At 39.8% G+C, this 12,331-nt stretch overlaps 1 protein-coding gene across 2 annotated transcripts in view; it reads left to right on the top strand.

The window, feature by feature from the left end:
- Positions 1-6,808: 6,808 nt before the first annotated feature.
- Positions 6,809-12,331, top strand: part of trim44 (tripartite motif containing 44) — a 45,956-nt gene continuing 40,433 nt past the window's right edge. Inside the window, exons 1-3 of one of the 2 annotated variants that reach the window (XM_040025274.1) lie at positions 6,809-7,051; positions 7,791-8,472; positions 9,718-9,795. In XM_040025274.1, the coding sequence (XP_039881208.1) occupies positions 7,828-8,472; positions 9,718-9,795 (723 nt within the window). In that variant the 5' untranslated portion in view covers positions 6,809-7,051; positions 7,791-7,827. The other variant, XM_040025275.1, reaches the window with a different exon arrangement.

The raw sequence follows: 12,331 nt of genomic DNA, 5'->3' as shown, positions 1-12,331 counted from the left end.
TGTCAGTGCACCCCAGGGTGGCTGTGGCTACAATGTAGCTTGCCATCACCAGTGTGTGAATGTGTGGATGACTGGATATGTAAAGCGCTTTGGGGTCCTTAGGGACTAGTAAAGCGCCATTTATCTTTTTGAAGAACTGAGTTTCAGAGATGTGTAGATCCAATGTCCATTGAAGCCATTCTGGTACCTCACAAGGATGATTTGGTTTGTTTTTTTTCCTTTAATTTGTCACCAGGCTCTGTCTTCTATGCCAGGCCTCCTCCACTGTATGTTCACACTTGTGATTTCTTGACAAAAAAAACCTTTCTTAATACATGCATTTCTGTTCTCACAGTCCATTACCAAAATCCCTCTTTTGGGCATGAATCCAATAATAACTTCAAGGATGGTCTCCTCCTAAGATATGAGTCTCTACACAAATCACCTTTTCAGCCTTGCAGATTAAGTTTCTCTTGGAAGTTTCTTTTTCTCTGGAGCCCAGAGAACTTCAGCACTATTGCTTGTCATCAAATAGTTCCGTAATAAATACTGATGTACTGATATACCATTCAGCCATAAGCGTTGTAGCTGTTTCTATGCGTGTATACAGGGGAATCGTCTGATAACATAAACATTAAAGATGAGGTCCTAGATGTTTCTGCAACATAAAATAAATGTATAGTATTGTAAGGTCAAACTCTTGCAGTGGAACAATTATGCTGACCAAATGAAAAAATACAAGGGCCCAGTGCTTTGGGAATGCAGCCGACACACAAGAGTGGACCAGCTGCTGACATATTTTATTCAGAGTTTTTTATTTTGAGTCTGAGAAAACTTTTATTTTTTCTAAACAACCAGAACACAACTGTATCTGTTGATTTATTTGAAAAGACAAAGACATCTAATATTTCACGTGTGACCATCACGAAAAGTTAAATTAGTCATATACCAAAAAAATATATATATATATGTAAAATACTTAATCAAGACCATTTGCTTTGGTAAGTCGGAGGAACTGTCATTTATACAGTTTTATATATAAGGCGATACTTGGGTTGCTGCCTTCTTATATATGTTCCCTGCTTGTAATGAAACATGCTGGTCGGTATTCTCTTCGTCCTCATGGTTACTTGTTGCTTTCTGTTCCATTTGCCCGAACTGAACTTGGTAAAAGAGCTTTTGTCCATTTAGCACCCTTGGCCTGGAACAAACTGCAGAAGGAAGGGAAAATGACTGAATTCATTTCATTAAGTGATTTTAAATCTAAACTACGAATCCTTGAGGCCAAGTCCATAACATGCAACTGTTTCAGTTAGATTGATTGTCATTTTAACTGACTTTTTTATTTTATCTGAATTTTATTGAATTTTATTTTTTATTTTATTTGTATTCTTTCACTTATTGTTGCATGTGTGTTGTTGCTGCCTGTGTTTGAGTAATTTCTGTAACTGTGAGACATCTGCTGCTGCCTATCTTGGCCAGGTCTCCCTTGAAAAAGAGGTTTTTAATCTCAATGGGATCTTCCTGGTTAAATAAAGGTTAATAAATAAATAAAAATAATTTGGCATAAACATGCACCACCTAAATTACCCAGTTAATTACAATGGTTACTGCCTCTTTTTTTCTCTGTTCTTCAAGAGTACAATTTATTTTTCCTCTTTCTATTTTTTTTTTCACATTTATTATATTAATTCAACTTGGATTAAACAAATACAAAAGCGTGCATTACTCATTACTCTCTTGAAAGACAATGAAAGAAAAGTACGAAAACAGACTTCATCAAGTATAAATGTTGTTTTATATATATACCCTATACCATGTAACCTTCATGAGTCATTCTTATGTCACTCTAATTAAAAGAGGCTGATCAGGTGCAGGTGCATGGGGTTGCTGAGCTCTTTAGAGGTCCCAGCTGACACTCAAGCTGCTATAGAAACAAAACAAATTAAGAAAAACGAAATCTCTCTATACTTTCTGAAATGTTCTCCCACACATAGCAAATAAAGGACTAGTGATGTATGATACATTTCAAATTGCTTTAGGAATACAAGCTTAAACTTAATTGCTTCCACACACTAAACTGTGCATTGAGAATTCAGTGTCATCATATTAGCTGAGCTGGATGTTTGAGTCTGTACAACATTATTACCATCACCGTCCAGAGCAAAAGCAGACCTGGTTGTGCATGACTGCGCCGCTTCTATTGGTGTAAGACAGTAACTTTAGTCACAGAGCGTGTGTAAGAGGCTGATAAGAGCCAGGCACTGACAGTGCTTTGCTAGTTCAATTGCTTTGTGTGTACATTGCATAAAAAGGCAAGGGGGAAAAAAATGAGAGCAGTTGCTGACTTAAGTGTAAAATAATTTCCTTAGATTATTTAATAAGGCTCTGTGATTTTTTCATGAAAAAGCCATATTCTTCTTTAAGAAGTTAAGCACTACTAATGCATTACAGGGGAATAATCAAGTAGTGTTGTTTTATTGCTAATGTATAATAATCCAAAGACTCCCAATTATACTTGATATAACCCATTGCTCTCATTCTGTCCATCTGCACCCAGTAATCTCATCCAAGACAGGAAACAGGCTTGAACAGCAAATACGAGGCAGGAGTCCCATGCGATTATTGAATAAATGATGTATTAATGTGAGGCCGCAGTCTTGTAATTGTAACTATTTTAGGTAAAGTACTTGCATCCAGCTGGAGGAAATGCTGGCGCTCTTCCTCACTAACTAAAATATTTCCACTTTCAGGAGGGAGCCTTCAAAATATGTTTTTCTCCTTCCTCTTGAAATGAAATGTTAGTGAAAGTAGACAAAATATCTCTACCCTCTGTCTAAAAGGGAAAAGGGGGGGGACAAAAATCAATGTAATACGTCCAATAAAACCTCAAAATTAATTCTAAAGGCAAATAAACACCTCTATAAAACAACCTCTACAAAACTAAACACTGAAGCCTGCTTAAATGTTTTCTTGAAGGGCTGATGTATTCAGCTCAGTCTGTTTTAGATAATGCTGCGTGAATGCCGTGTATTATCACTGGCTTTAGAGAATGTGGTGTTTAAAGTACCATATTAAGATAATGTAGTTTTCCTTTAAACTGAAGCACATCGACAAGTTGAATGTTGGAATTGAGGGCATTTTGTATTCATGGCGAATGCTGTGAGCTCTTGACTGCACAATATTTAGGATGACAACACTTTTGAAAAATGCCGCCCGTTATCTCAGTCCTTCATACATATATGCGCTCTACTTGCACAAATTGTGCTTATTTTCATCTTCCCTCACCATAATCTCACTCCTCACTGCCTCCGATCAGTCGTGACAGGTGTCGCTCCCTTGCCCTGCACTCACGCACGCACACAAACACGCAGATGCACACACAGAAAATAAACATTAAAGAGTTCCTCCAATGGGGCATATCTCATAAAGCCGAAATACTCATTTAGCTGAAAAACTCTACTCGAATGAAAATAAAACTCCAATACGTCTCTTTTCAGAGCAGTCCGTGTTCCAGATCAGCGTCGAAGGGGTTAGAGGTTTTATTCATGAACATTTAGCTGTCCTTCTTAATAAGACAGACTACAGGGATGTACAGACAACCTCACAAAACAGCTTATTGACTTTCTTTCATGTTTTCCACCTATGACAGGTGGAAAGAGTTGTGGCAAAGTCAGGAGCATCTAGGGAATGATCCAGAGGGCAAATGAGGAGCAGGGTGACAGAATGAAATATTAGCGAATAAGAGGGGAGCCATGGGGGAGGGGGTGCTGTTGAGGGGAGCTAACTCATTTTAAGAGTTCCTCCTCTGACAGACCAGTGCTGTTGCACTGAAGGACATTTAATCTTAAGACCCAAGGCTGACCTCGTGCCAATAAAACAATGTTAAAACTGAGGCATTAGGTAAGTGTTTTCTGTCTGCTCTGCTTGTCTGCCAAAGCTCCTTCCTTCACTCTTGGCTGGCATTTCTGAGAGCTCAATGTGCCTTGTGTTTCCAGCATCCATGTGCAGGCTTTTCTGAGCTGCACAAGCCCATTTTAGGTAAATAATTTTAGCTCCTATCGCGTGTCACATTTTGTTTCACTACAGTTCCTGGGTAGAGAAAAAAAGAACAGATCTCTCTACCACAGACCCATATTGTAGTTATATTGAGTGCTTATTCTAATGAATTGCAAGTCAATGAGCCCTTTAATTGTTCTCAGTTTTATGCAGAATGCAAGATGATGCTGTCTTTTGCTGTGCTGCAAGACAGTAATGACGCCATTAAACTCCCCACTGACGATGCAGCGAGGCTCAGTCATATAAGATAATACAAAGCTGAATGTGATTTTGCTGTGACGTCTGTGCTAACAGTTACAAGCCTTCGACAAATCTAATCCCGATTATGATTAAATGGCCTCTGAAACACAGCTTCACTTTCAATCCTTATGTCAAGATGCCAAGGCAAATATGATTTTGCTAGTTAAATATATTTTCATTGAGACGAAATCTTTTCTGGTAACAAGATATATGGGACAAGAGCTCTCCTCGACAAAGCAGCTCACAAACTTTGGCAAAAACAGCAGCAGGATCCATACTGAGTGGATGCAGAAGGCTTTTTTGGAACACGGTTTATAGCTATTTATGACATGCCATTCAAATCGGACTAACAGTCAACAATTATTTGCCAAATATTGCTTGTGTGAAACCCAGCTCAATAGCCTTTTTAGCTCTCTCTACAGAGAACAGCTTGTTTTGCATCATCTCTCTGTGTCTCTCTCCAGACCTCTAATCCGGTTCCATTGTCTCTCAGTGCAGTTTTATGGATGGTAAGGACATGAACAGAAGGGTAAAGCAGACATTATAATTAGAAACTCCCCATTAACACCCATGCTAAAATTCTCAATTTGTCTACTCTTCCAGCTGAACCTTTTCCTGTATTGTATAATGAATACATTGGAGTTTATAGCTTCCACTCACTTTGTTGTAATTTTTTTTTTTGTTTTTTTACAAATGTATGCATCAGCTGTAAAGAACCCTTCCTTTACTGCCCTTTAGATGAACACGGAAGGCATCCATTCTTTCTGTTAACTACAAAATTAACTATAGCAATGTCTTCTCATCGTCACACCCTATTTTGAGCCACTGCAAAGGATTACAATAGGAGCCAACTAAACACATAAAAATATAAAGTTGCTTTCAGGGGTTTTTTTTGCATTCAATTCATAATTTCAAGGCTACTGCTATGAAAATGCTCAGTTTTAATTAACACCTTAAAAATGTTTTTTACTTGTTGGAAAAATGACTTACATGCAAATGTGTGCATAGGCTTTCTTATCTTACAATACTTACAATACAACAACACTATATTTTGGTAAATATTTGTCATTTTAAACCTACTGCACCGAGTTAATTTTAGATACATTTATTTATGTGTTTAACTGATTTAACGGCTGAACTTTCTTGTGAACTAGAAGATTTTTGTGCAGCTTTAAGTTAGCATGTGGAGATGCCTAAAAGAGTCAAAGTTGTGTTAGCAGTATAATATGGTTGCTTCTATCATAGATGGAGTGTACCTATACCATCATGCTTGTCATTTAATGCAAAAAAGAAATGAATAAACATGTGAACATCGCTACTCCTCTAAAGTTGTACACATCCCACCATTTCTCCTTGAACACAAACTAACATCAGCTGTTTGTAGAGCGTAGGAAGAAAACAGCATGTTTGTGATTTCTCTTTCCCTTTCCATTCATCCTACGTTCAGGTAACTGAATCTATGTAATGCAAGTAATGACAGTGTGATGATTAAATTTAGTACAGTAACACATTACATTACTGAAAAATATAATGGGATTACAGTAATGCATGCATTACACGTAACCCAGAATTTGGGGCTTTTAAGTTTGAGTTCATATGAATTGGTTGGGTTCCTGGCACAGACCTTGCTTTTAAGTATAGTCCACAAATTTTCAATACAGTTTATGTTGGGACGTCCAAGAGATTTATTGTCAGCCTGTGCAGCAATGTAAAACTCTCTTCAATGTGGACATTGATGTTGGGGTTCTTGCAGTTTCCAGTTCATGGCAGACTTGCTGAGCTGTTCCTGAACATCCTAACCAACTTCTCATTTAAAGGTGGCAGTCTCTGTCTTCTCCCAGCCCTTGGCAGTGGTGACACACCCAAATAAGTTGTACTTACCGGTACATACAATTGTTTGAACTGATGAAGGCTCCAAGATAACTTCCCAACTTGTGCAAATCTCTCTCTCAGATCTTCCGTGAGTTCCTTTGACTTCCCCATTGTTCTGAGTTCACTTCAGTCAAGTGAGCGCTGTTAAACAAATCCTTTTGATGCTGGCAAACAGAAACTGCCAGTTGTTGTCAATTATGATCTCTACCAAGAAGTTAATGGGCCATGGCTTTGTGAAGTCATCACAACCACTTATTAAAATATTTACATTAACGTATGCATACATTTCAGCGCATGTGTATATTTTGACTCTGAGTGAAAGTCCACGTATATCTTGTTTTGAAACCCCTTAAAGATGTATGCTGTGCAAAGATTTCACCACAAAACAGTATGCCCCTGAAGACCTCATCTAACCTCTTGACCGGTGATATATTAGCTACATGACAAGGTCATTGGCTTTTGGTGCATTTGTAAAGTAAAAATAAATAGATAAAATATTTATATGAATAAATAAAACACGGAAAAATGTTAACCCAAACACAAAAAATGCGAGGCTTCGGGTCAGAGTTTCTCTGTCTTGGTTTTACTCGTCAAATGAGTTTTCTCTCTCCCGCCTCTGTGTGTCTCTACCGTTCCCAAACACACAGGAGACTGCTAGCAGGAAGTAGAAAAAAAAGAAGACAGCAGCTGACAAAAATAAGGAAGTAAACGTTGTCGGTTTAGAGCAGGAGCTCCCTTTGTGCTGTAAAGTAAAAGTAGATAAGTCGACAGCTCAGCAGCAGAATTCAAAGTACGACGGCTGCGCTAAGGAAGTTAGCCGTCAAGCTAATTCTTCACAGACTCCACATTAACTCAGAACAAGCCCTGGAGAGAAAACACGAGGGAAGAGGAAGACAGACGAGTAAGTACACTCTGCAGACTGCTGCAAACTGCCCTGCAGGATGAGGGAGAAAATGTCTGTGTGTTTGTGTGAGGAGGCACTGTGTGAATGTGAGTAAGAGACAGAGAACTGGCAGAGAGGGGCGGTGGAAGAGCGAAAGAGGGGGAGTTTTCTCTCCATTACAGCACTTTTTCTGTCGGTTGTTTGTGTCAGCAGTGGAGAGAGTACACAAACAAAGCTCAAGAGAGGAAGGCTTCGAGGAGAAAGAGAAAGGAGACAAAAAAAAGTGTGTACCAGCCAGGCATGCATGCATCTGTGCTCTCTTCATTCTGTTCAGCTTCACTCCTGCAGAGTGGTCTGAAAGGGGGTGGTGGTGAGTGCACATAAAGACAAAAAAGAACAAGATATGAAAAGGTCAAGGCTTGACGACATAACCAGGAAGGTGAAGGAAGGAGAGCAGGGGAGTGTTTGGTCATGCTGAGGGCACAGGAATACACACTCAGCACTTTCTGTTTGTGAGTCAGTAAACAATGTGAGTGTGTTTGCACACAAAGGCAGTTCAGTGACTGCAGATGTGCTGTAATGTGGCACTCGATGGCATTTCGTCTAGATGCCTGACAACATCTGTTTCGGGAATATTAAATCAGAGGGGATTAGTCCTGAGAATCTTGGACTTTCCCATGTGCAAAGATGAGATGTGTTTACAGAAGGTCACAGCTATTTATAACCCGTCTTCTTCTCACTGTTTCTCTCCTGTCAGACTTGGCTATCTGATACCTTGAATTTTTTCAGCCACCATGGAGCACAACGGAGAACCTGAGACAGGTTCTAATGAACTGAAACAAGAAGAGTTGCCGCAGATGGACGGTTCATGTGATGCGTGCGAGCCTGATGAGGCCCAGCCAGCGACACAAGTGTGCCCCATCTGCAGTTTTGCCTTCTGCCCCATCCATGCAGACAGACACGCCAGTAGCACGCATCATGTGCTATTGCCCTATAACCCTGAAGGCACCCAGGCTAATGGTCTTGGCACAAACAGGGACTCCAGAGTTGGAGGCGCAGCTGAGGATGAAGCTGTGGGAGAGATGGCAGCTGAAATGGGTGCAAATCGTGGGATGGCACCTCTTGGAGTGGCAGTAGTTAATGGGAATGAGAGGGTTGATCTTGAGGAAGGAGGAGGAGCCCATAACTCTCCACCTGTGGAAGCAGAGCTCGGCGAGGGAGCTGAGGGTGCAGAAGCAGGGCCAGAGGCTGGGGCTGCTGAAGACAATGGGAAGAGAAACACCGTGACAGTAGAGAGATTGCGTTGCAAGGAGCATGGCCAGGAGGGCTCCCTCTACTGTAAACCTGATGAGAAGATCATCTGTGTGGTGTGTGCTGTGCAAGGTGAGCACAAGGAACATGAGATCATAACTCTGCATGAAGCCTACGTTTGGCAGAAGGTGAGATGCACACTATGTAAGGTTTATTTATATATATATATATATATAGTGCACCTAATCTTTATGGCATGCCCCAACAATATCTGCTATGAAACATACAGTGTCACATGTTTAGTTTGCATTTCTAATTTTGTATTAGGTAGTGTGCCAATCATTGTCTTCAAGTTAATTTGAGAGGGCTATGTGCTCTATTTTAAATATAACAATGTCCCATGATAACCCACAGTTCTTCATCAATAAATTAATTCTTACAGACACTTTTATTCCTGTGAAAGCTGTGAAAGAGAAATGAAACATTAAGAATACACCCCGATGTCCCTTTTGGTTTGGTGCCAATTATGGCTTCACCCTTACTCCGTTTTCCCAGATGGCCTTTTCTCTTCAGGCATTTTAAATAGAGCCACTGAGTCACAAGTTGTTTAGTGAAGCACTGCATTTGGTCTAGTAAGTCATGTTAATCTGTTGGATTTGTGGGGGGGGGGAAGGTCCATCAAATCTGGGTTCATTTATGCAGAGCATGGTGTTTCTGATTATTACAGTTTCATTTCAGGTCAGATGTTCAGCACACTGATCACATTTGGGCTGTGCTATTGCACAGAGGACAAGGTGATATGATCAGAAACAAGGGCTTAGTTTTGAATTAATGTTATGAGCATAAGAGGTTTTTGTTTGTGAGCGGTGAAATAAACTGATGTAGAAAGTCTGAGCAGAAGTCTTATTTTAAAATGGTCATGCAAAGTCAGTGAAACTTAACTGTCTAGAACTGCAGTGTTGTCTTTGGTGGTACAAACAAAAGTAGAGCAACACACTTAACTGACTTACATTTACAGACACATATGGATTGATTACAGACAAAGAGGGTCAGACATACAGCCCAAGGCCACAGTGTTTAGTCTAAACACCCCTTAGCTTTAATCCTGCTTCCTGTGTTAATGTGCTCTTGTGGAGAAACTTTAACACCTTGTATATTGCATATCAAAATATGTAATATTGTAGTCTGTAGTCTCCTCAAAATGTTGTCATACTACCAGATGAGGTTTTTTTGGCACTGTCCTTGTGTAGAGTTATAAACTAAAATGTAAACTCAATGGTACTCTTTTGAATGAGTGCAAGATTAAGGTAAACAAATAATTAGCCTGCTGCATGTCTTGTTTGACTTGCACAAAAAGAATATCTGTGTTTGTGCTGTTTTTATAGTGTCCTACTGTGCTGTGTTTACCGCTTGTTTGTCTGTTGTATCTGCAGAGCAGGCAGGGTTATGACCTGCTGGGCTGTACACAACAGATGGCTGAGAAGATCAAGACCAAGTGGACCAACCCTGAGGTGAGTGCTAACTCCTGTGTACAGAAGCCTAACACTTGTTATACAGCAAAGAACCATTTTTAGAAAACCTCTCTCAAAAAAGGTGCACGCATCTGTTCTTAATTAATGAGCTCATACCGGCACTTATTTAAATGAAGTTTGAATATATTTGTGGTGATAAAAGGTGGTTTTAAATTCCATGCAACGGGTGACAGGGCACCATTTGTATATTAATTTGGATTTTAGTGAGATTGTGCCATGTGTTTTGAGTTTGAATATGCAGATTATTTTTGAAGCTTACATTTAAGAGACAGCTGAACAATCAGTGTATTTAACATTAAGTGTCCAAGTGTTACAGAACATAGATATAAGAGGTTTGAGTTAGAGATCAAACAACAGTGTAGTTATACAAATAACCAGTTGCTTGAAGGTTTTTTACTTACTTGGGAGTGACTCCACAGTCAAGAAAATGATGGTCGATTTTAAGTCATATCCATGGACGTATTTAGGGCAAGCAGTGTCAGTCATCCTAACAAACTGAAGCTGCAGGCACTGGGCATTTCTATATTTTAAATGCAAATGCATATTTATGCTGGCACAGTTGGGATGTCACTGATATGAAGTCCTTGTATGAATTATTTCTTTGTCATGGCTTCTTTTAAAAAAAAAAAAAAGATGAATAGCGATTTAAAAAAAAAAAAAAAATCAACTAGGTTATATCTGTAGCAGCAACTTGTTTGATTTTGTAGGTTCTGTAGCTACGATCGAACATTATTTGAAGCCCTAACAAGGAAAAAGACAAAAAGATATTAGTCTGTTACATCTTTTTGTGTGCAGTTATAAATATGATATAGACAGTGTAGTATCAGAAACGGCAGTCTAAAATAGAAGTAGATTATGTCGTAAAGGGATTCAGCATTGTGTATATTCATTGTGCTGCTCCATGCACAGACCACAGATATTCCCTATTGTGTTAGGTTTCTGCAGATAGAAGTCAGCTTGAAGCTTGGCTTCATTGTGTGATTACTGAGTCATGACGTTTTTAGACTTCGGTTGATTTCACTTTTTTGACTCAGCACTTCTGTGCCAAGTCAGAGGTTGTATTTTTCACAGTGACTGTGATCTAGGCATTGTCATGTAAAAAAATAAAGAGTGCTGAATACTAAATGCCCCGTAGCTGTTGTTAAACCCTTTTTGAACTGGGTAAGCTGACAAACAAAAAAATCAAGTGTTCAGTCTTCGACTCAGAATAAGCATATGGTGCAAAATACAATGTTGCATTGCAATGAATTTTTATTATTTTATAATTCATAATTAAGGCAATAAGGGGGACGAATTATCCAATATAATAATGAAGATCGTATCTTTACAGGACTGTTGTGCTATTTCACTACTTTTGTTTACTTGTTAAATCCACTCAAATTCTATGCAGGGCTGGCTTTGTGTACCAGCATCTTACTGTCGGTAGTGCCGTCTGCAAAGGCACCTGCTGGTGTAAGCATTGGGAGGCGGGATATGTGACATAGATTTGTTTCTTCTTCTCAGATTGTCTCAATCATCATGACACAGCTGTAACCTTACTTTACCATTTTCATCAAATCTTTTCCAGGTTGCCCTCCAAAAACAAACATGGTAACCTTTTTCTTAATGTCAGCCTAAACAAAAGCTATTCAAACTGAATTTTCATGACAAGTCAACCTTGAAAGCAGTTGCTGTATTTCCATTACAGATGCTATAGCGGGGGCATGTTCTGCCACTGAAAATAAAACCTGACCACATATGCCTAGGAGTTGTGCACTGAGAGGTGTGACAAACAAAGGCAGGATTGGGAATGTGCGTCCGCGGTCTCGGCTATTTACCATTTAAAGCTGCAGTACCTGTTCTCTCTCTCAACCACCTCTGCAGCCCTTGTTCTGCTGTATGCTCTGCTTTTATAACTGTGTCAGAACCCATCGGTGAGCCGTGGCACACGAGAGCATTGTTGAATACATGCAGAGATGTGACCCAAGCACAGTGGCGTAGTGTAACCGGTTAATTAGAGTGGCCTGTGAGAGAGAACACGCTTTCTGGCAGCCAACACCCCACCCAAGTTCATGTGTATTATCATAGTAAAATATCAGTGCCACCCCAAGGACTTCCTGAACATTTAGTCTGGGGTTGTTTCACTGTGGATTTGCAGTGTGCTTACTGAAAACCTCTTACCTGCTTGCTCACAGGGCACTGTGTTAGAGACTATTATGTGGTATGTCGGCATGTCCTCTCGGCTCTCTCAAATGTCAGCGTCGCTTATTATGCATGACAGGCAAGTCAGAATGACTACCTGTGCTGAGAAAAGTTGTGTGTGTGTGTGTGTGTGTGTGTGTGTGTGTGTGTGTGTGTGTGTGTGTGTGTGTGTGTGTGTGTGTGTGTGTGTGTGTGTGTGTGTGTGTGTGTGTGTGTGTGTGTGTGTGTGTGTGTGTACGTATAAAATAGAGGGTAAAGAAAAAGAGGAGCTGGAGGAGTTTAAATTGCATGGTATTGACATCTTAAAACACTTCAGAGAGAAAGAGGGTCTGAG

Source organism: Simochromis diagramma, unplaced genomic scaffold, assembly GCF_900408965.1.
Source record: "Simochromis diagramma unplaced genomic scaffold, fSimDia1.1 OVJJ01000293.1, whole genome shotgun sequence".
Taxonomy (NCBI): Eukaryota; Metazoa; Chordata; class Actinopteri; order Cichliformes; family Cichlidae; genus Simochromis; species Simochromis diagramma.
This window is presented reverse-complemented; position numbering and strand designations above follow the sequence as displayed.